At 43.6% G+C, this 23,396-nt stretch overlaps 1 protein-coding gene across 1 annotated transcript in view; it reads right to left on the bottom strand.

The window, feature by feature from the left end:
- Positions 1–296: 296 nt before the first annotated feature.
- Positions 297–23,396, bottom strand: part of LOC120995968 — a 92,565-nt gene continuing 69,465 nt past the window's right edge. Inside the window, exons 11-17 of the mRNA XM_040425538.1 lie at positions 21,139–21,239; positions 14,331–14,447; positions 13,812–13,895; positions 7,536–7,593; positions 6,495–6,791; positions 5,838–6,019; positions 297–448 (exon numbers count right to left, since the gene is read on the bottom strand). Coding sequence (XP_040281472.1) covers positions 7,585–7,593; positions 13,812–13,895; positions 14,331–14,447; positions 21,139–21,239 — 311 coding nt within the window. The 3' untranslated portion in view covers positions 297–448; positions 5,838–6,019; positions 6,495–6,791; positions 7,536–7,584. The remainder of the gene's footprint in view (positions 449–5,837; positions 6,020–6,494; positions 6,792–7,535; positions 7,594–13,811; positions 13,896–14,330; positions 14,448–21,138; positions 21,240–23,396) is intronic.

Raw genomic sequence — 23,396 nt, 5'->3', positions numbered from 1 at the left:
CTGCAGATAGGAATGAATGTTCAATGTGCCCGGTTCCCTTTAAATGGTAAAACAGATAAGATCAGAGAGGACATGCATCCTTCGCAGTTTTCATCTCCGAGCAGGAACTGGCAAATGGACGAGACTTCTGCTGCACCTTTGAGAACAGCGACCCCCTACACTTCTAGCTTTCCTTCCTAGAGAAGACTAGCATAGTTTGATACCTACACTCCGCAACAGAGGATGGTCGAGAAAACCCTCAAACACCAGTGCTGACAGCGCCACAAACTGTGCAACTGGTAAGTCCAAATGTATAGGCATGTTTGAATATGGCACATGACCGCAGGGGACGCCATTGCTTGCTCTGTGGAGAAGCGATGTACAGGCAAACAGGATGCAAACATACAAAAACCTCCGATAAAAAGATCACTTCAAGCCATCAGGGTTCTCCAGGAATAGGGGTAAAGTGCTGAAAGGGAAAAGAAACAGGATGTCAAATGATTTATAGCACATAAACAAAAGCTGCTTAACCACCTCAGCCCCCATAGCTTAAACACCCTTAAAGACCAAGCCACTTTTTACACTTCTGACCTACCCTACTTTCACAGTTTATTGCTCGGTCATGCAACTTACCACCCAAATGAATTTTACCTCCTTTTCTTCTCACTAATAGAGCTTTCATTTGGTGGTATTTCATTGCTGCTGACATTTTTACTTTTTTTGTTATTAATCGAAATTTAACGATTTTTTTGCAAAAAAATGAAATTTTTCACTTTCAGTTGTAAAATTTTGCAAACAAAACGACATCCATATATAAATTTCTCTAAATTTATTGTTCTACATGTCTTTGATAAAAAAAAAAAAATGTTTGGGTAAAAGAAAAATGGTTTGGGTAAAAGTTATAGCGTTTACAAACTATGGTACAAAAATGTGAATTTCCGCTTTTTGAAGCAGCTCTGACTTTCTGAGCACCTGTCATGTTTCCTGAGGTTCTACAATGGCCAGACAGTACAAACACCCCACAAATGACCCCATTTCGGAAAGTAGACACCCTAAGGTATTCGCTGATGGGCATAGTGAGTTCATAGAACTTTTTATTTTTTGTCACAAGTTAGCGGAAAATGATGATTTTTTTTTTTTCTTTTCTTACAAAGTCTCATATTCCACTAACTTGTGACAAAAAATAAAAACTTCTATGAACTCACTATGCCCATCAGTGAATACCTTGGGGTGTCTTCTTTCCAAAATGGGGTCACTTGTGGGGTAGTTATACTGCCCTGGCATTCTAGGGGCCCAAATGTGTGGTAAGTAGTTTGAAATCAAAATCTGTAAAAAATGACCGGTGAAATCCAAAAGGTGCTCTTTGGAATGTGGGCCCCTTTGCCCACCTAGGCTGCAAAAAAGTGTCACATGTGGTATCTCCGTACTCAGGAGAAGTTGGGCAATGTGTTTTGGGGTGTCATTTTACATATACCCATGCTGGGTGAGAGAAATATCTTGGCAAAAGACAACTTTTCCCATTTTTTTTATACAAAGTTGGCATTTGACCAAGATATTTATCTCACCCAGCATGGGTATATGTAAAATGACACCCCAAAACACATTACCCAACTTCTCCTGAGTACGGTGATACCAGATGTATGACACTTTTTTGCAGCCTAGATGCGCAAAGGGGCCCACATTCCTTTTATGAGGGCATTTTTAGACATTTGGATCCCAGACATCTTCTCACGCTTTAGGGCCCCTAGAATGCCAGGGCAGTATAAATACCCCACATATGACCCCATTTTGGAAATAAGACACCCCAAGGTATTCAATGAGGGGCATGGCGAGTTCATAGAATTTTTTTTTTTTTGGCACAAGTTAGCGGAAATTGATTTTTTTTGTTTTTTTCTCACAAAGTCTCCCTTTCCGCTAACTTGGGACAAAAATGTCAATCTTTCATGGACTCAATATGCCCCTCACGGAATACCTGGGGGTGTCTTCTTTCCGAAATGGGGTCACATGTGGGGTATTTATACTGCCCTGGCATTCTAGGGGCCCTAAAGCGTGAGAAGAAGTCTGGAATATAAATGTCTAAAAATTTTTACGCTTTTGGATTCCGTGAGGGGTATGGTGAGTTCATGTGAGATTTTATTTTTTGACACAAGTTAGTGGAATATGAGACTTTGTAAGAAAAAAAATAATAATTTCCGCTAACTTGGGCCCAAAAAATGTCTGAATGGAGCCTTACAGGGGGGTGATCAATGACAGGGGGGTGATCAATGAGTCTCTATGGGGTGATCACCCCCCTGTCATTGATCACCCCCCTATAAGGCTCCATTCAGATGTCCGTATGTGTTTTGCGGATCCGATCCATGTATCCGTGGATCCGTAAAAAACATACGGACATCTGAATGCAGCCTTACAGGGGGGTGATCAATGACAGGGGGGTGATCAGGGAGTCTATATGGGGTGATCAGGGAGTCTATATGGGGTGATCACCACAGTCATTGATCACGCCCCTGTAAGGCTCCATTCAGACATCCGTATGCGTTTTGCGGATCCGATCCATCTATCAGTGGATCCGTAAAAATCATGCGGACGTCTGAATGGAGCTTTACAGGGGGGTGATCAATGACAGGGGGGTGATCAGGGAGTCTATATGGGGTGATCAGGGGCTAATAAGGGGTTAATAAGTGACAGGGGGGGGTGTAGTGTAGTGTGGTGCTTGGTGCTACATATTGCTGAGCTATCTGTGTCCTCTGGTGGTCGATCCAAACAAAAGGGACCACCAGAGGACCAGGTAGCAGGTATATTAGACGCTGTTATCAAAACAGCGTCTAATATACCTGTTAGGGGTTAAAAAAAATCACATCTCCAGCCTGCCAGCGAACGATCGCCGCTGGCAGGCTGGAGATTCCACTCGCTTACCTTCCGATCCTGTGAACGCGCACGCCTGTGTGCGCGCGTTCACAGGAAATCTCGCGTCTCGCGAGAGGACGCACCGGCGCGTCCACCCAGAAGAGCAGGCCGCCGCAAAGACCGCAATCCTGCGTACGGCGGTCCTGAGGAGGTTAAAAAGGGCAACTGGCAGCAGATTGGTACCTATGACACTGGCTGACCTGTTACATGGGCGCTTTGGCAGCTGAAGACATCTGTGTTGGTCCATGTCCATATGTCCCCGCATTGCTGCGAAAAAGTATGTTTTAATATATGCAAATGACAAATGAGCCTCTGAGAGGAACGGGGGCTGTGCCATTACACCTAGAGGCTCTGCTCTCTCTGTAACTGCTGCGCCCTCTCCACTACGACATGGCCAGGCTGTGTAAAAGTGATAACACAGCCTGGCCCTGTCATTGAAAGTCCAGAGGGCGCGGCAGTTAGAGAGCAGAGCCTCTAGGAGTAATGGTAACGCCCCTGTTGCTCCAAGAGGCTCATTTGCATATATTAAAACTTTTTTCCAGCAATGTGGACATATGTACATGGGACCAACACAGAGGTCTTCAGCTGCCAAGTGCACATGGAACAGGTCAGCCAGTCTCATAGGTACAGATCTCCTGGACAAATGCCCTCTAATTAGGAGCATTCACATAGGTTGTCACAGCCCTGCCCATTACAAATAATAATGAGCCTATTACATATGCAAGAATTTCAGAGGCATGTACTGGGTTTAGAATTAACAAAAACCACATAAGTATCGTAACCTTTTTTACTGCTAAGGATGTACAGATGAAACTCGAAAAATTAGAATATCGTGCAAAAGTCCATTTATTTCAGTAATGCAAATTAAAAGGAATTGCATTAATGCAGCTTAAAATTAGAATTTTGTGAAAAGGTTCAATATTCTAGCAATTACCATACAGCGCGGGAGAAGGTAACCGGTGCACAGCAGGCGAACGGAGCGGCGGCCAGGGATAATTGTAAGAGCAGTGAGATCCCGGGGCGCCGCTCTACATGTCCAGATAGTTATCTTACAATGTTCAGACCCATGAAAGGTCCTCTTTAAGAAACTGTTTATCTGGATGAACTGGCATGTCTTAAGGCCCCTTTACACTGCTTGATGGAGCAGGCGATTGTCGAGAAGTAATCGTTCCTTCCACACAACTGCCTGCTCGTCAGTGGGAGGAGAGTGCTGCATTTTACATGCAGTGATCTCCTCCACAGTACAGGGATGAGAAATCGCTAATGCCATAACTCATCTCCATACAGAATCGTTTTTTGGACAGCAGAGGCCATTCAAACAGCACGATCTGCTTCCCAGAAATGATTAAAGGCGGGTTTACAATGCACGATGTAAAAGCAGATTGTCGGGAAGGAAGCGTTCCTTACCGACAGTTGGCTGCAAGTTAGGTGAAGGAGACCGCTGCATTTACATGGAGCAATCTCCTTCACGGTATAAGGGATTGGTATAGCGATCCCTCGTCCTCATACAGAATCATTGTTTGTGGGCAGCAGATCGCTGTTTAGATGGCATGATCTGCTGCCCAGAAATAATTGGTGCGCCTGCATGAAAGACAATCACCCAATAAACAGGCAGATTGTTGGGAACAAGCATTCACTGGAACATTATCGGGCAGTGTATTAGGCTACTTTCACACTTGCGGCAGAGTGATCCGGTAAGCAGTTCTGTATGCAAATGGACAGCATTTGTAGATGGATCCGGATCAGTCTCACAAATGCATTGCAAGAACGGATCAGTCTGTCATACGGACAAACGGATCCGTTTATATATATTTTTTTTTCCCCATCTTTAAAAAGGCCTGCACATGCGCAGACCGGAAGGACGGATCCGGCATTGCTGTATTTTTAATGCCAGATCCGGCACTAATACATTTCAATGTAAATTAAAGCTGATCCGGCATTCCGCCAAGTGTTCCGAATTTTGGACGGAGATAAAACCGCAGCATGCTGCAGTAGTTACCTCCGTCCTGAACAGTTAAAGAGACTGAACTGAAGACATCCTGATGCATCATGAACGGATTGCTCTCCATTCAGACTGCATTAGGATAAAACTGATCAGTTCCCGGTATGAGCCTCTAGGACGGAACTCTATGCCGAAAAGAAAAACGCTAGTGTGAAAGTACTTTACCCCGACGAACAAGCGATTCACTAATTTATCAGGGGATTGGTGGCACCTTTACCGTGCAGATTATCGGAACAGGCGTTTTTTGAAATGTTCGTCCAATAATTTGCCTGACAAAACAGGCAGTGGAGAACGGCCTTTAAACTTCATGGAAAGTCCAAGATAGTGGCAGCTATCTTAAAGGATCCAATGGATAACCACACAGGAGATTGAGGCAGCATGAGAACAGGGACACCAGGTATGCCGACAATACACATGTGAGATATAGTAAAAGGGGTTATCCACCCCCGCCAGCAGGAGAAGGTGCAGGAACCAAGAGCAGTGCAGGAGGCGGGGTAAGTATATTACCTGCGAGGGGCCCAGCACATGGGTCAGTTTGGACTGGAGTGTCACTTTAATTTTTACTGTCTTCATTAGTGGAATGAAAATAAAAAGAACTTTTTATCCTTAAAGGGGTTCTCCAGGAATTATTTAAAATGGTCGCCAGTAACCTGTCCTAGAATGTGAGCAGATGCCTAGTGGGAGAGGGCGAGGGCCTCATTACATTGCTCTACAATAGATGGTAATTATGTCATCCTGCCTATGATATGTCATCATGGCTGAGCAGCCCAACAGGAACACTCGTCAATATGAAGCATATCCAAGTGCCAGAGTGTAGTAAGGCCCCTCTCACCTCCATAGGCAGCCCTGCAAGTGGAGGCAACAAGTACTATTCACATTCTAGGACAGGTTGCTGGCAGCCATTTTAAGTCATTTCTGGAGAACCCTTTATGGTATGATACATTAGACTTACCAGATTTTCCTGTCTCTCCAGGAAACTGGATACAGGATCAATGCAGTCCCTATAAGAGCTGCCAGTCTCTCGAGATGTATAGAAAGCACATTCCTCATCAAGACAGGTCTCCCAAAACCTTTGTTTTGCTGACACAGCAGCTTGTATTCTTAATCGTGCAATTTCAGGCAAAGAGTAAGGACCTGATTAAAGACAAAAATTTCCAATAAAAAACAGGCACTGAAGGCAGCATTCAGAGAGCTGCTCATATTGTATCACAACATTGAAATAAAATCATATGACAAGTCTTAATGCAGAGTCATTGCGTCATCTTTGGACAAGGCAACAATACAGAAAGTATTACCAGACAGGTCCACAATAGGTGGACTAACTACCATCACAAATGGAGGATACATGATGCTTCCACAATTATTTTACTAGCACTTTACACACTGACGTGTGTGCTGCGCATTCAAAAATATTTTACAGGCAAAAACCGGTTAAGAACACGATTCCGGCCAGCTATTTCCCCCTCCCCCCCCAGTCTGTTCACTTGGCTGCAGCAGTGACATACCTGTATACCAACATGACCACTGCAGCCAATCAGTTGCCTGTCTAAACTTAGCCTAAGAGAGAAAACAAATCACATGAAGCTATGCTCTAGGACCTTAAACTTACCCAAAGTGCGAGACTGCAGAGCTTGTACAGCTGGATGGGAGAGAAAGGAGAGTGGCAGAGAGGTCTTCATACCAGACAGAATACTGGGATACTGCACAGGAGGGTCAGCGGTATTAGTGAGCGATGACGGTGCAGGAAGGTGCGCGTTTGTATGTACTGGTAAGTCCTGTGACACCCCAGCAGGTGCAGCTACATCAGCATTCTTAGAGTTGTCAGGCAGTGTGGTCTCAGGTCTCTTTGAACACTGGTTGTCAGCTTTTCAGGACCCTTTAAGAGTTCAGATTCTTCAGCTTCCCCCTGCTCAGAAAACACATACATAGTACGTTCATAAAAGGCCAAGTTCAGGCTGTGTGCAGAGAGAACACCTGCAGCAAGTTTATTATGGAGTTCAGTGCAACACCGTTCTCTGCTTGAAGGCAAGCAGCCCAAAACGTATTTTCTTTAAATGGTCACTGTCATTTCACATAAAATTAGTAGTACAAGTTAAAATAAGAAATACTGTAATACATCTTACCAGAGAAAAACAACTCTCTCCAGTTATCAGCTCTTTTCTACACCCCCTTATTAAGTGAACACTCAAATTTGTGATAAATCCATCTTGTTAAAACCAAGACAGACTGCCTGCTCAATGAAGGATTAGATTACATCATCCCATAGAAATCTATTGGGAGTGGAAGAGGAAGTGCAGAGAAAAACAAGCAGAGATTCAACAGCTAATAGGAAGTATTATAGTTCACCCCATGTGCTTTAGTCACACTACTACAACTCAGTACTTCTCCATAATGTCCTTTATGCCGCTTCTGTGATGCTTAGGCCCCTTGCAGACGAGGATTTGTCACGCTGCGAGTCAGCAGCTCCCAGCGTGACCTCCCAGCATTGCCGGGGATCCCATAGCATTATATTGATTTATGATGCTAGGAGAGAGTTCTACTTTACACCAGTTTGATAAATGACCCCATAAAAGTCTGCAAGAAATTTGTAGTGAGAAAAAAAAAAAAAAACACACACACACACACACCACACACACACACGATGACCCACCTTTTTCTTGTCTGCTTCTGGACATTCACCATCAAGAACAACCGGACTGCTACTCTTTCTATAAAAAAATAAAATAGATGGACAATAAAAGGATCCACTGCTTGCCACTCTTTGTAGAGTATTTGAAGGTAACTTTTAAAAAAAATTTATGCAATTGGATTGGTCTAAGTTTACCTTAGTTCCCTAGTCAATACTTTTGTATAGGCGTTGAATTACCTAGTAATAGCAGCATCTTCTTTCCTCCCCAGGCATTTCAGTGGTGCAGCTAAAAGAGCGTCGCTAGGTGTCCTATATACATAAGACAGAGGACATAGTAAGTGGGCAGTCCCGAACGCTGCGTGCTCCATCGGGCCGGGATAGTGCCGATATTCGCGATAAAAAATTAGCGATTAGAATATTCGTACTAAAAAAATTACTCAGGAGGTAGTGGCATATTCAAGTCTGGAAAAAGCCGATTGGTTGGGGTGAGGCTGCAAGTTCCCGAGATGCGCCGAATAAATTCTGGGTAGTTAGGGAGGCAGGTCTTAGCCTCAGGGTAAGGGCATTGGTGGCCATCTTGAGAAGATAGTCAGAAAAGTCTTGTGAGGAGCGGTTGCCATGGACAAGAATCTTATTAAACAGTGGCATGTGAACACAATAATTAGTGATTTTGATTATCACCACAGCAGCAACAAATATAAAAATTTAATTTTGAGTGAAAATAGGTCTTTTAAGGGACATCAAAACAATCAACTTTATAGCGTTTGAAAGCAAGTGTCATTTATCTTACAAGCAATAAAAACTACCAGAATCAACTGTAAGCAACCCAAATGGTCATACACCAACACTGGCTCCTTTTATTTATGGGGGAGATTTATCAAATTTATGTAAAGTAAAACTGGCTTAGTTGGGCATAGCAACTAAGATTCCACCTTTCATTTTCCAAAGAAGCTGTGAAAAATAAAAGGCGGAATCTGATTGGTTGCTATGGACAACTAAGCCAGTTCTACTTTACACCAGGTTGATAAATATCCTCCTATAAGTTTAACTTTGTATCTGTGCTTACCATACTTTTTGTGTATATATATATATATTTATATTACACACACATACATATATACACACACATATACATACACACCATGGAGGAGTACCTTATCTATGTATCCCACCACTTTCAACATGTTTTGAGGTGGTGGAGATACATAGATGACGTCTTCCTCCTGTGGACCGGTACTGAAACACAGTTGGTTGAATTCCATGACTATCTTAATAGTGTGGATGTCGATCTTCAGTATACTATATCCTACTCCAAAACCAACTTGCCATTTCTTGATACTAATGTGAAATTGGTTGATTGTTTAATCAGTACGGGTCTGTTCGTCAAACCGACGGACAGAAACACAATTTTACGATTTGAAAGCAATCACCCACGTAGTTTGATCAAACATCTCCCTCAGTCTAAATTCTTGAGGGCAAAACGCATTGTATCTGACCATACTGAATTGCCGGCCACATTGGATATGATGGCAGGTAAATTCAGAGAACGTGACTATCCTCGTAAACCGTTAAATGAACAGAAAAGCAGAATCCTCCATACTAATAGAGAATGTGTACAACTCACTCCTCAAAAAATTCAAAGGTTACCGTTTATGTCTACATACTCTGACTATAGTGTAGAGATAGGACAGATCTTAAAAAATAATTGGAATATTCTTAGTAGAGGAATTAAAGATGTCCCTGAATTTAAAAATCCTCCTTTGCTATCTTATCGAAAAAACAAAAACATAAGAGATCTGGTTAAAGCAGATGTTGGTTCTAAAAGAAATACCATCCAGCGACCGTTGACGCAGGCGGGACTGGGATGTTTCCAGTGTCTCAATTGCATCAACTGTCGCTATATTTGTAAATCTAAATCTTTTGCACATCCATTTACAGGAAAAGAATACCCCATTAGATTCCATCTTACATGTTCTTCATCATACGTTATTTATGTTCTAGCATGTCCATGCAATTTAATATACGTAGGGGAAACATCAACGGAATTGAAATGGAGGTTAAACAATCATAGAAACTCAATTAGGAAAAAAACGCACTGATTTACCGGTCTCCAGACATGTTGGAGCCCTTCATCACTCTGAACGGGATCTAAGATGCTGGATTATTGACCATGTTGCGATGCCCAGGAGAGGTGGCGACCGTTTGGCAATTTTGAAAAAGAAAGAATTGCGATGGATATACACTCTGGATAGTTTGCATCCTAGGGGGCTTAATGTAGAATTCAGATGAGAGATCTGGATTTGGGGCTTAACTAGATTTTCCTTGCATGGGCGGTTGTTCTGTCTCGGTCTTGTATAAAAGTGCCTTGAAATGGTGATAATACAAATTTGTAATCCATATGAAATATATTAATTAATTTGTTAATTTTTCTTTGCCTTTTAGAACAATTTTGAATTTTAAAAGATTGGATGGGGATCCCTGAACTCTTTGATGGTGATGGTGCTGAGCAACAACATTAAGTCTTCCCGCTGCGTATTTCCAGATATGAAATTTTAGTATTTTTGTGTTATGCTTTCCTTTGAGAATCCTTCTTACGGCTGCGTTATTGCCGGCCATGAGGTTGGCGGTGACAGCGGGGTACATTGGTGTGTCCCCCTCTGACACATGCGACCTAGTGGGTTGGATCCATCTCGGCAGAGCTGGAACCTTCCCCACATGCTGGATTATGTAGGATGCACCTACCGCGGCTAAATACGCTGTATAGGAAAGTGCCTTGCACACTCAAGGTATACATGAGTTACATTCATTAAATTGTAGGGCAATGTTGCCCTTTAGCAAAATGGCGCCTTCAGTGTGACTATGATGAAGCGCATGCGTCACATGAAAGCGATATGACAGACAGGATGACGCGGATCTGGACATGCGCAGTGAATGAATGGAGACGCTCAATGAAGCATGATGGTGTATGCGGGCGCAATTTCTATGATCTCCTTCTAACACATTCACTTTATCAAGGATGTTATATACATGTATTTGGAAATTACTTATATTATATATCTATGTGATAAATGAACAGGGACATCGTTCTTGTATTGTGGATCTCTTAGCACATGTCACTTTATGCACATGCACTTTGTTTATTTTTTGTATATGTATCAGATGTATTCAATTTATTCATGATTGTAATCACACCGCGATTGGTTAGGCTACTTTCACACTTGCGTTGTTCTTTTCCGGCATAGAGTTCCGTCACAGGGGCTCTATACCGGAAAAGAACTGATCAGGTATGTCCCCATGCATTCTGAATGGAGAGTAATCCGTTCAGTTTGCATCAGGATGTCTTCAGTTCAGTCGTTTTGACTGATCAGGCAAAAGAGAAAACCGTAGCATGCTACGGTTTTATCTCCGGCTAAAAAAACTGAAGACTTGCCTGAATGCCGGATCAGGCATTTTTTCCCATAGGAATGTATTAGTGCCGGATCCGGCATTCAGAATACCGGAATGCCGGATCCGTCCTTCCGGTATGCGCATGCGCAGACTGAAAAAAAGGTGAAAAAATAAATGCCGGATCCGTTTTTGACGGATGACACCGGAAAGACGGATCCGGCATTTCAATGCATTTTTTCGACTGATCAGGCATTTTTAAGACTGATCAGGATCCTGATCAGTCTTACTAATGCCATCAGTTAGCATACATTTTGCCTGATCCGGCAGGCAGTTCCGGCGACGGAACTGCTTGCCGGATCTCGCTGCCGCAAGTGTGAAAGTAGCCTTAGTCACTTGAAATATGCCTTTATATGTTCTCATTTTCACTGTTTCTATGCTGGAAGAAGGCTCTTGTGAGCCGAAACGTCGCAAGGTTGCCATACTATGGGTGAATAAAAGCTCACTATTTTCACTTTTAATCTGGAGTGCAGTCCTATTTTCTTGAAGATAGATAGATATTCTCTCATCTATATAAAAATGAGTTTGTCTGTCTAGATGTTCTTTATGCGCGATCAAACGACTGGACCAATCTTCACCAAATTTGGCACACAGGTACATCAGGTGTCCAGGAAGGTTTTAGACCGAGTCTCGTCTCTCTAGGACGTACCGTTCCTGAGATATTCCCCAAAAATTACCCACATTAGCCAATACAAGCCTGCAAATCTTAGTGCTAAACGGGCGATCACTGCTAAAAGGGCAGCCACTGCAGAAGGAAATAGATGAAATATACCCGTGCGAAGATATAGATAGATATATATTTTAGATTTGGCTTTGGGCTACTCCTAACTGTTATCTTGACAGTCAGCTGGTTTTCACCCTTTAACCCCTGCACAGGGATCTGGACTTTGCGGCAGGGGAACAACCAGACACTACCTCCTGGAGTATCATCTGTATAATTGACAGCAGACCTACGGAAGGTCAGAGACACCGATGCAGTACTGAATGATCAGACAAAACCATAGTCAAACGACAAGGCAAAGTCAAGGAAGAGTATTAGCAATCTAAATGAGTTTGAAGTTAGTCATAACTTAGGCAGCGGAGGGTCATAATCCAGTAAACCGCCAGAAAGTCGGTACATGAGCAAACCGTACCCCTTCGCAGGACACTAGCAAGCTAGGAAAACTGTTGCTCAGGCACCTTTTCACGGCAGAAAAAAAAGTCTAAGAGAACCCCAGGTTGCCAGCCACTGGGTGGGGAAAAATTGGGGTGTGTGCTGGCCCTTTGAGAGGTGAAGTGTGCACACGCCTTACAGTAGGAGGAAAGGGCCTTGCTGGCAAGCAAGCTGCAGCCTGCAAAGAGGAACAGAGTAAGGGTCCATTCACACGTCAGCATGAATGGGTCCGCATCAGTTCTGCAATTATGCAGAACGGGTGTGGACCCATTCATTTTAAAAGGGCCGCAAAAGATGTCCACATACGTACTTCTGTTCCGCGGCCCCGCAAAAAAGATAGAGCATGTCCTATTCTCGTCTGCAGCCATGGACAAGAATAGGAATTTCTATCATAGTGCTGGCCATGCGCGGTCCGTAAGTTGTTGAACGCACATGGCCAGTGTCAGTGTTTTGCGGATCCACAATTTATGGACAGCGACACTTGCGGACCTGTGAAAGGACCCCAAGCTGGGTCTGCCGGGTAGAGATGGCTACCTGTGAAAAATCACTTAAATGATAGGGGTTGTCTAGGTTTTAAGAATGACCCTGTAGATGAGCCGATTATCGTTCACAAAAATCGTAATTTCGATTGCATATTCCATCGTCTGTAAAGCAGACAGTTGCATTTACACAAAGCAATCATTTGAGTTGCATGCTTAAACACACCCACGGTGTAATCCTGCGTGTAGTAAACGATTTACGTTTACATATATGAAATAGTTACCGTCCAACGATGATTTTGTGCCCACACAAACAATCGAACCAATGAGAAATCGGATGGTCTGTTGTCACACTATAGTTAATTGCTTTTAGGCCACTTTCACACTCTCCTTTGGTGCAGATCCGTCATGGATCTGCACAGACGGATCCGTTCAAATAATACAACTGTTTGCATCTGTTCAGATCCGATCCATTAGTATCATCTTTACCATAGCCAAGACGGATCTGTCTTGAACACCATTGAAAGTCAATGTAGGACGGATCAGTTTTCTATTGTGCCAGATTGTGTCATCGAAAACAGAGCCATCCCCCTTGACTTACATTGTGTGTCAGGACAGATCCGTTTGGCTCAGTTTCGTCAGACGGACACCAAAACACTGCAAGCAGCGTTTGTGTCCGCCTCCAAAGCGGAATAGAGACTGAACTGATGCATTCTGAGCGGATCCTTTTCCATTCAGAATGCATTAGGGCAAAACTGATCCATTTTGGACCGCTTGTGAGAGCCCTGAACGGATCTCAAACGGAAAGCCAAAACGCCAGTGTGAAAGTAGCCTTACACTTTCTCGCGATTTAACGATAACCTTTACTTATTGATGACCTATCCTTAGGATAAGAGATCACCATCAGATTGGCAGGGGTCTGACACCTGGCACCTTTTTTCAGCTGTTCTGCAGGAGCTCCGACACCATAAAAAGGCTCTGTCCACTGTGTGGCTAGGGTGGTTGCTCACACCTAAGGGCTAATGCACACAAACACGTGCCAGCCGGGCCCGCAATATATGGGCCCCGGCCGTTTTTGCACTGCATCTCGGATGCAAACCCATTCACTTGAATGGATCCACAATCCGGAATGGAACCCCACGGAAGCACTACGGAGTTCTTCAATGTGGTGTCTCTGTGCCTCCGCACCGCAAACACCACAATTTTCACTATTATACTTACTATGTTGAGCTCATTTTCACAGAGAGCCTCGGACACAGAAGGGGATAGCTCATCAGCCCACTTCACCGTTGACCTTCCTGAAGGCTAAGTTAAAGAAAAATAAAACAACAAATCAGGTAGTTTGTAGGAGAACGGTTAGTATAAGGCTATTTTCACACTAGCGGCAGGACGGATCCGACAGGCTGTCCACCCTGTCGGATCCGATCTGCCGCTATTTCGCCGTGCCGCCGCTCTGTCCCCATTGACTATAATGGGGGCGGGGCTCCATCGCAGCACGGTGAAAGGCCGGCGGACTAAAAGTACTGCATGTCCGACAGCCTCTCACCGCGAACTGCCATGCTGCGCAAGAGCTCCACCCTGATTATAGTCAAGGGGATGGAGCGGTAGTCCGGTGGCATGGCGAAATAGCGGCAGGACTGATCCGACAGGGTGAACAGCCTGTCGGATCTGTCCTGCCGCTAGTGTGAAAGTAGCCCAATAACGACTTACACCTAATAAAATTGTAATGCTGTCACATACCTGGGTATCTGAAAGCTTAGCCTCTAGTTTCTTATTTGCCATCTCAAGTGCCAAGGCACGGGGTGTTTTTGAGAGGAATGTCTGTTTTGACATGGAAAAGTATCGCTGGGAGGACTTCTACAAAGGGAGAAAATAAAAATAATAAATATATAAAAATACAATCAGTAAAACAGAACTATAGGCGACTGTCATAGCTTATCCATTCTTTCCCTGTACAATTACCTCTGCACTGGTCAGAGCACGCCTGGAAAAGTCGCTCATAGAAATCAATGAGGTCCCCCTACTGTCCATTGTGTCTATGGCCTATGGGCCTGCCTTAAAGCATTTTTTTTTTTTATTATTTGTAAGTGCGGTTAACAACTCAGGCAAAATGGCCGCCCCATAATAGTGTAATAATAATAATAATAATAATAATAATAATAATAATCTACAATCCAAAAATAAAAAAAAACAGGAGATGTGTTACTGTCTTGTTTTAACTAGCAGAAATATTTTGGCGACAGTAAGAGGAGAGAAGCGTTCCTGCAGCTGCACTCCCTGGTACTGTCTGTGGGAGGCACGTGTGGCTCCTTTGTTATGCCAGTGGACTAAGTACAGGGACTGCGTTCAACAAACCAGAGACAAGTGGACTGGCAGTATTTGCCACCTGATGAAACGCAAAGGGATTCAGCGTTGACTGTCAGCTTTAATTTGAGGGTATTTACATCCAAATCAGGTGAACGGTGTAGGAATTACAGTTTTCATATGTGCCTCCCACTCGTTAAGGAACCAAGAGTAATGGGACAATTGGTTTGTTTCTCAGCTGTCCCATGGCCAGGTGTGTGTTATTCCCTCATTATCCCAATTACAATGAGCAGATAAAAGTTCCAGAGTTCATCTCAAGTGTGTTATTTGCATCTGAAACCTGTTGATGTCAACTCTCAAGATGAGATCCAAAGAGCTGTCACCATCAGTGAAGCAAGCCATTATTAGGCTGTAAAAACAAAACAAACCCATCAGAGAGATAGCAAAAACATTAGGCGTGGCCAAAACAGTCTGGAACATTCTTAAAAAGAAGGAACGCACTGGTGAGCTCAGCAATACTAAAAGATCCGGAAGACCACAGAAAACAACTGTGGTGGATGACCGAAGAATTATTTCCCTGGTGAAGAAAACACCCTTCACAACAGTTGGCCAGATCAAGAACACTCTCCAGGAGGTAGGTGTGTGTGTCAAAGTCAACAATCAAGAGAAGACTTCACCAGAGTGAATACAGAGGGTTCACCACAAGATGTAAACCATTGGTGAGCCTCAAAAACAGGAGGGCCAGATTAGCGTTTGCCAAACGACAGATAAAAAAGCCTTCACAGTTCTAGAACATCCTATGGACAGATGAGACCAAGATCAACTTGTACCATTGTGATGGGAAGAGAAGAGTATGGAGAAGGAAAGGAACTGCTCATGATCCTAAGCATACCACCTCATCAGTGATGCATGCTGGTGGTAGGGTCATGGCGTGGGCATGTATGGCTGCCAATAGAACTGTTTCTCTTGTATTTATTGATGTGACTGCTGACAAAAGCAGCAGGATGAATTCTGAAGCAGGGTGGATTTGATGCAAATCAAAATGATTTAAATCACTAGTCAGTAAGGCTTGATTTAAATCATAGGTTTTCTACATAAAGATTAATTCTTGCTGGTATAACTTATAATATGCAAGTAGATGAAGATTTTTAAACAACTTTTCATATTAGTTTGATTAGGTTGATTCTGCATTCATAGGTTTGTAGAAGTTAGGATTAAGGTCTTTTACTCAACTCTGTTCATGTTATAACATTTTTGCTGTGAAGAGGCATGTGATCTCTGCTGAGTCAAATTCAGTTTTGAGAACTGCAAAAGTAAACCAAGCATCTGTGATATCTTGTAGGCAGAGAAACTGCCCAATAATCTTACAATTACCTCTGGAAGAGCATGACATTGTGAATGGATTAATGGAATTTATTTACCAAAAGAATTACACATATAAAAACATAGAATGTGTCGGCAGATAAGAACCATTCAGCCCATCTAGTCTGCCCAATATACTGAATACTATGGCCCTATCTTATATGAAGGATGGCCTTATGCCTATCCCATGCATGCTTAAACTCCTTCACTGTATTTGCAGCTACCACTTCTGCAGGAAGGCTATTCCATGCATCCACTACTCTCTCAGTAAGTAATACTTCCTGATATTACTTTTAAACCTTTGCCCCTCTAATTTAAAACTATGTCCTCTTGTAGCAGTTTTTCTTCTTTTAAATATTCTCTCCTCTTTTACCTTGTTGATTCCCTTTATGTATTTAAAAGTTTCTATCATATCCCCTCTGTCTCGTCTTTCTTCCAAGCTATACATGTTAAGGTCCTTTAATCTTTCCTGGTAAGTTTTATCCTGCAATCCATGTACCAGTTTAGTAGCTCTTCTCTGAACTCTCTCCAAAGTATCAATATCCTTCTGGAGATATGGTCTCCAGTACTGCGCACAATACTCCAAATGAGGTCTCACTAGTGCTCTGTAGAGCGGCATGAGCACCTCCCTCTTTCTACTGGTAATGGCTCTCCCTATACACCCAAGCATTCTGCTAGCATTTCCTGCTGCTCTATAACATGGTCTGCCTACCTTTAAGTCTTCTGAAATAATGACCCCCAAATCCCTTTCCTCAGATACTGAGGTTAGGACTGTATCACTGATTTTATATTCTGCTCTTGGGTTTTTATGCCCCAGGTGCATTATCTTGCACTTATCCACATTAAAGTTTAGTTGCCAGATTTTTGACCATTCTTCTAGTTTTCCTAAATACTTTTCCATTTGGTGTATTCCTCCAGGAACATCAACCCTGTTACAAATCTTTGTGTCATCAGAAAAAAGAGACACACCTTACCATCGAGGCCTTCTGCAATATATATTAAACAATATGAGTCCCAGAACAGATCCCCGAGTTACCCCACTAGTAACAAGACCATGGTCTGAATATACTCCATTGACTTCAACCCTGTTGTCTGTCCCTCAGCCACTGCCTAATCCATTCAACAATATGGGAGTCTACGTACAGCTTTATTCTACATAATTAAAAAACTAAAACTTTAATTTCATGATGGAATAACCTTTGGATGGTAATATATATTTTCCTCAAAAAGCATTTTATATTTAAAACAAATCTGATTTAAATCAAAAAAATCCGATTTTTTTTTTTAAATCATTGATTTTTATCCACCCTGTTCTGAAGTGTTTCGGGCAATATTATCTGCTCATATTGAGCCGAATGCTTCAGAACTCATTGGACGGCGCTTCACAGTGCAGATAGACAATGGCCCAAAGCATACTGCAAAAGAAACCAAAGAGGTTTTTTAAGGGAAAGAGGTGGAATGTTATGCAATGGCCAAGTCAATCACTTGACCTGAATCCGATTGAGCATGCATTTCACTTGCTGAAGACAAAACTGAAGGAAAAACCCCCAAGAACAAGCAGGAACTAAAGACAGTTGCAGTAGAGGCCTGGCAGAGCATCACCAGGGATGAAACCCAGCGTCTGGTGATGTCTATGTGTTCCAGACTTCAGGCTGTAATTGACTGCAAAGGATTTGCAATCAAGTATTAAAAAAGTAAGTTTGATTTATGATTATTATTATGCCCCATTACTTTTGGCCCCTTAACAAGTGGGAGGCACATATGCAAACTGTTGTAATTCCTACACAGTTCACCTTATTTGGATGTAAATACCCTCAAATTAAAGCTGACAGTCTGCAGTTAAAGCACATCTTGTTCGTTTCAAATCCATTGTGGTGGTGTATAGAGCCAAAAATGTTAGAATTGTGTCGGTGTCCCAATATTTATGGACCTGACTGTAAAATCAGATTTTTCTAAAGGCAAATTTGTGAGGAACGCAAAGAGAATAAGATGAACAGTGCACAGTTCTGAAAAGTCTTAGAAACCTACAACCCTTTTGCCTTCTTAAACTGCTGAGGCAGTTTAGTCTTTGAACAGGACAAAAATCCAAAGCACACAGCAGCTGCAAGCCAGCAGTGGCGTCACAGTAGAAAACATAGAAGACCTTCAGGCCCTGTCAGAGGCTTAACTTCATATTGATTAAAGGTGATGAATAATTATTTACTAATTAGGTTTTAATTAGTCTTTAGAGGAACTCTGAAAATTAACACATGGCTCACAATCCAAAACTTTCATTATACACTTAGGAAAAGGGCAAAGGAGCATAAAACTTCAGCATTTATGTTTCTATTTAAATGTTATATTGCAGCATTGATCCTTTGCATTATCTTGTGATTTATTCACTAAACTAACTAACTATAGTGTGTACAATTAGAAATCTACAGGTATATGAAAACCGTATGTTCACGTGTACGTTAAAAGGGTATTCACATCTGAGATAATAGGGTTATATCGCTATGATATGCCCCCATTGTCTGATAGGTGTGGATCCCACCATCAGGGACCTACACCTACACCAAGAACTGAGTGGGGAAGGTGGTGGGTGGAGGACCCCAGGGGCCAGCCACCACCAAGCGCTCTCCCTGTAGTAATGAATGGGAGCGCACCACGCTTGCACAGCCACCACTCCCATTCATTTCTATGGGGTCGACGGAAATAGCGGAGCCAGCGCTCTGCCATTTTTGACGGCCCCATAGAAATGAATGGAAGGTGGCTGCGCATGCACCCTCCATAACTTTCAGGGCTCAGTTCTCAGTGTAGGTGCGGGTCCCATAGGTGGTACCTGCACCTATCAGACAATGGGGCATATCCAAGCAATATGCCTCCATTGTCTGAGATGGGAAAACCCCTTTAAAAAGTAAACATTTAACTTTTACGTCCCAAATGCACAAAAAAAAATTAATTTTTCTAATCTACTTTAGCCAATTTTGGCTTCTTACTAAAGAAACTGGCACCCAAAGTCCTGATTTCTACCTCAATTTAAAGAGGACCTTTCACCGATTCTTACCCTATGAACTAAGTATACAGACATGTGGAGCGGCTCCCGGGGATATCACTGCACTTATTATCCCCGGGCGCCGCTCCGTTCTCCAGTTATGCCCTCCGGTATCTCCGCTCACTAAGTGATAGGGACTGGAATCTCCGCCTACTAAGTTATGGTAGGCAGAGTCTGCTCTAGCGCTGGCCAATCGCAGCGCAGAGCTCAGAGCCTGGGAGGTTATTTTCTCCCAGGCTGTGAGCTCTGCAATGCGATTGGCCAGCGATACAGAAGAACAAGGGCAGACTCCGCCTACCATAACTTAGGGAACGGAGATACCGGAGGACATAGCAGGAGAACGGAGCGGCGCCCGGGGATAATAGTAAGTGCAGTGAGATCCCCGGGCGCCGCTCTACATGTCTGTATAGTTAGTTCATAGGGTAAGAATCGGTGAAAGGTCCTCTTTAAATTCACTATGCAGTGGCTACTGCATATAAAATAACGTGTGGGCAAAACAGCGTTGGGAGGAGGACACTGCCCTGACGGTCGGTAATTCGCATAGGTTGAGTTTAATGATTCTTACTATCCCAACAATATGATATCTACTATATGATATACTAGTTGCCTCCCTTTTGGGTGAATTATTTCATATGTCTACTAGTGTTGGGTGTAGTTTAATACATTAGATTTTTGTACATCTGGAAGTTATACACGACTGAAAGGGCAGCGCGCTCCATGTGCTCATTGCTACCATGTTGATACCTGTAGATGTAATTATGAATTTAATAAAGTTTAATTGTATTGAGGCATTTGTTTGATTGGTGATCATTTTGTGTTGGTAGTCATACCTCTCTTTAGGTTGTATCCTGGTTATTTAGGGGTGGACAAAAAACAAAAACATAAAACTTATGTTGGTTTTCTTATGATCCTTCAACGTCCAAAGTGATGGACCCCACCACAGTCAATATGGCAATTATGGGCAGTTTTATGCACAGTGACAAATGGGAAATTTACCAAATGTAATGCTTCCTTTCTACAGTAGAATGTCATTTTCTTAGTATACATTCCCTTTAAATGCCTGTGTCATACAATCTACATAAAGGGTCACTGAGTTTTCAGAAAACTTTTGATATGTCAGGCATACCAAAAGTTTAGATCAGTGGGGGTCTGAGTGCTGACACCCCCACCGATTTCTAGAATGAGAAGAGAAACGACATATCACGCTCTCTGCTGCAGGAGAGCAAGCGATGCACATTCAAAAGAAATCCTATGGGCTCAGCGCACTTCAGTCTGTAGTGGGGAGGAATGTAAGCACTTCTCTTTATTTTAGGGATCAGTAGAGGTCTCAGCTCTCTGATATGTCTAACACATTGATCAGCCACCTCTGGCACTTCAGCTGCTGTGAAACTACAACTCTCAGCATGCAAACATGCTCTGCTGTTCTTCTAACTCCCATAGAAGTGAATGAAGCATTCTGAGTGTTGTAGTTTCTGAACAGCTGGAGTGCCAGAGGTTGCCGACCCTGCTCTAAAATAATCACAAGTTTTCTGAAAACTGAGTTCTATTCAAATGTAATATCGAGCCACAGGCAGGGAATTTATAAAATTAACAAATAGTATTTTATTCTGTTTTTTATTCCGGTCCTGATATATTGCAGATGAGGAAAAACACCTTTTGGCAGCTCAGCTGTTACTATGCCGTATAGACTAGGACAGATTAACCAGAGTCATCTTATTTGAGGGCTGGGGAATTAATGACACCTCTACTGCCCTGTTAGGAACCGAGGTAGGGAAAGGCAGCACTATACACACACAATTTAAGGATGTAAAAAAAAAAAAAAAAAATTGACACTGATACAATACAAACCATGGCAGAAGAGTTTAACTGATGTACTCTCTTAGCCGATCCACTAGGGGACATGTCAGACAGCAGTGTCTTAGGAACTCGACAAGGGCTGAATGCTATATCTGGTAAATGAAAAACAAGGTCAAATCATATTCTGGAATACATTAGACACTTGCATTAATTAATACATCTAAGCTTAACAGGCAGCAGTCATGATAAAACAAGTTTACCGATGTACATTGGGATAGATTTGCTGCAACTGGTGAAAAAAAAAACAAAAAAAAAAAACAACCAACTAAATCGCACACGAAGAACCTTCTGCTCCATTCATAAGGGGGAACAAGACCCTAGTTCTTGGGATTATTTGAATGGGCAACAAGTTCAGACACCAACCCTTTAAAACGAGATTTTTGTATAACTTACCAGTAAAATCTCTTTCTCGCTCTTCCTTGGGGGGACACAGAAGACTTTGGGTATAGCTAGGAGGCATGACACTAAGTGAAAACTGTTAAGCCCCTCCTCCAACAGCTATACCCTCAGCCTGGAGCGAGAGACTGCAAGTTGCGTGTCCAAGTAGTGAGTAAAGGAAATGTCCAACGAGTGGAACTAACAAGCCAACTACCCGACAGGGGAAAACCAAATCCAGAAACAGTGTAGAAAAAAAAAATTAATAGGTGGGTGCTGTGTCCCCCAAGGAAGAGCGAGAAAGATTTTACTGGCAAGTTATACAAAAATCTCGTTTTCTCGCCCATTTTCCTTGGGGGACACAGAACACCTTGGGACGTCCGAGAGCAGTCCAAGAGGGCGGGGGGGGGACCACAGCTCAAAGGCGAAGCACCCGAAGGCATCAAGGAACCGCCGCCTGTAAACCCAGGCGGCCCAAGTCAGCATCCGCCGAAGCCCGAGTATGCACCCTGTAGAACTTGGTAAGGCGTGCAAGGAAGACCGTGGCCGCCTTGCACAATTGCACAGCCGAAGCCCAATGCCTCCGGCCCAGGAGGCACCGACCGCTCTGGTGAAATGAATGGTGACACCAAAAGGCGGAACCCTACCCTTGGTGCAGTAACCTCAGCAATAGCCATTCTGATGAAGCGGAGGAAAGTCACCCTGGAGGCCGTCAAACCCTTGCGCGGACCTCCAGGAACCACAAGAGACCGAGCGTCGACAAGAGTCTGAGATCTCCAAGTAAAACTGCAAGACCCAAACAACGTCCAATTGGTGAAGTGTCCGTTCCCGGGGGTGGGGACGATAGTCTCGTTGAGATGAAAGGCAGATACCACCTCAGAAGGAAGGGACGGGATGGAGAACAGCCCTGTCCTGGGGAATGACAGAAGGCTTGGAACAAGAAGGGCCGCCATTCAGACACCCGTCTGAGAGACACGATGGCTACAGAAACTCAACCGTACAGGACAGAAAGGAGTAGAGAGAACTTCTGTAACGGCTCCAAGGGAACGCTTGGAGCACCGAGAGCTCAGTATGTAGTTCCCAGGGCGGTACCGGGGGACGGTACAGAGGAACCAAAGAGCCACTCCATGGAAGAAAGTCTTGACAGTCCCAAGAGGGTCCAGGGAATGCTGGAAGAGGATGGACAGCGCCGACACTTGACACTTCAAGGAACAGGGTCCCAGTCCCACGTCCAGGCCGGACTGGACAAAGACAGAACCATGGGGAGAGAAAGGCAGAGTTGGGCAATGTTCCAGCTTCCCACAGAACCCCAGGTAAGAACTCTAAGTCCGACAATAGATCCTGGACGAAGCACGGCCGGGAGCGAACACTAGCGTGCCCGCTGGAATCGCCTGGGCAAGCGGGAGAAAACCCAATGTGATCAGGCGCAGACCAGTAACACGGGCAGAAGAGTCAGCAAAACTGGTCCCGTCGGCCCCCGAGCAACGTCGTCCCGTATCCACCCGGAGTGGGGGAGCAGAAGGACATACGGGAGGAACCGAAAGGGTCTGCCCAGCATCCAACAGATGCCAGGACAAGACAGATTAAGTCCACGTCTATGTTGCCACCACAGGAAGGGGTTCTACAGTCCCGTGTTTGAGATCTAAGGACAATCTTGACCGAAGGGTAGTTCCCCCAAGTTACCGAGAAGGTAAGTCCACAGCAGGACCATTGCCTAGAATGGAAAACGCAATCTGCACCCAGCTGGAGGACAGAACACGGTAGACCCGGTAAATAGGCACACAGCTAGTACAGCCAGTGTGAACGAGGTCACAAGGAACACCAGAACCATCCAAGTGAACAACCATGCTCTCCCCAGAGGGGAGGGCAGTGAA

This window comes from Bufo bufo, chromosome 3, assembly GCF_905171765.1.
Source record: "Bufo bufo chromosome 3, aBufBuf1.1, whole genome shotgun sequence".
NCBI lineage: Eukaryota > Metazoa > Chordata > Amphibia > Anura > Bufonidae > Bufo > Bufo bufo.
The sequence above is the reverse complement of the archived record's forward strand: the minus strand, read 5'-3'. Positions and strand labels throughout refer to the sequence as shown.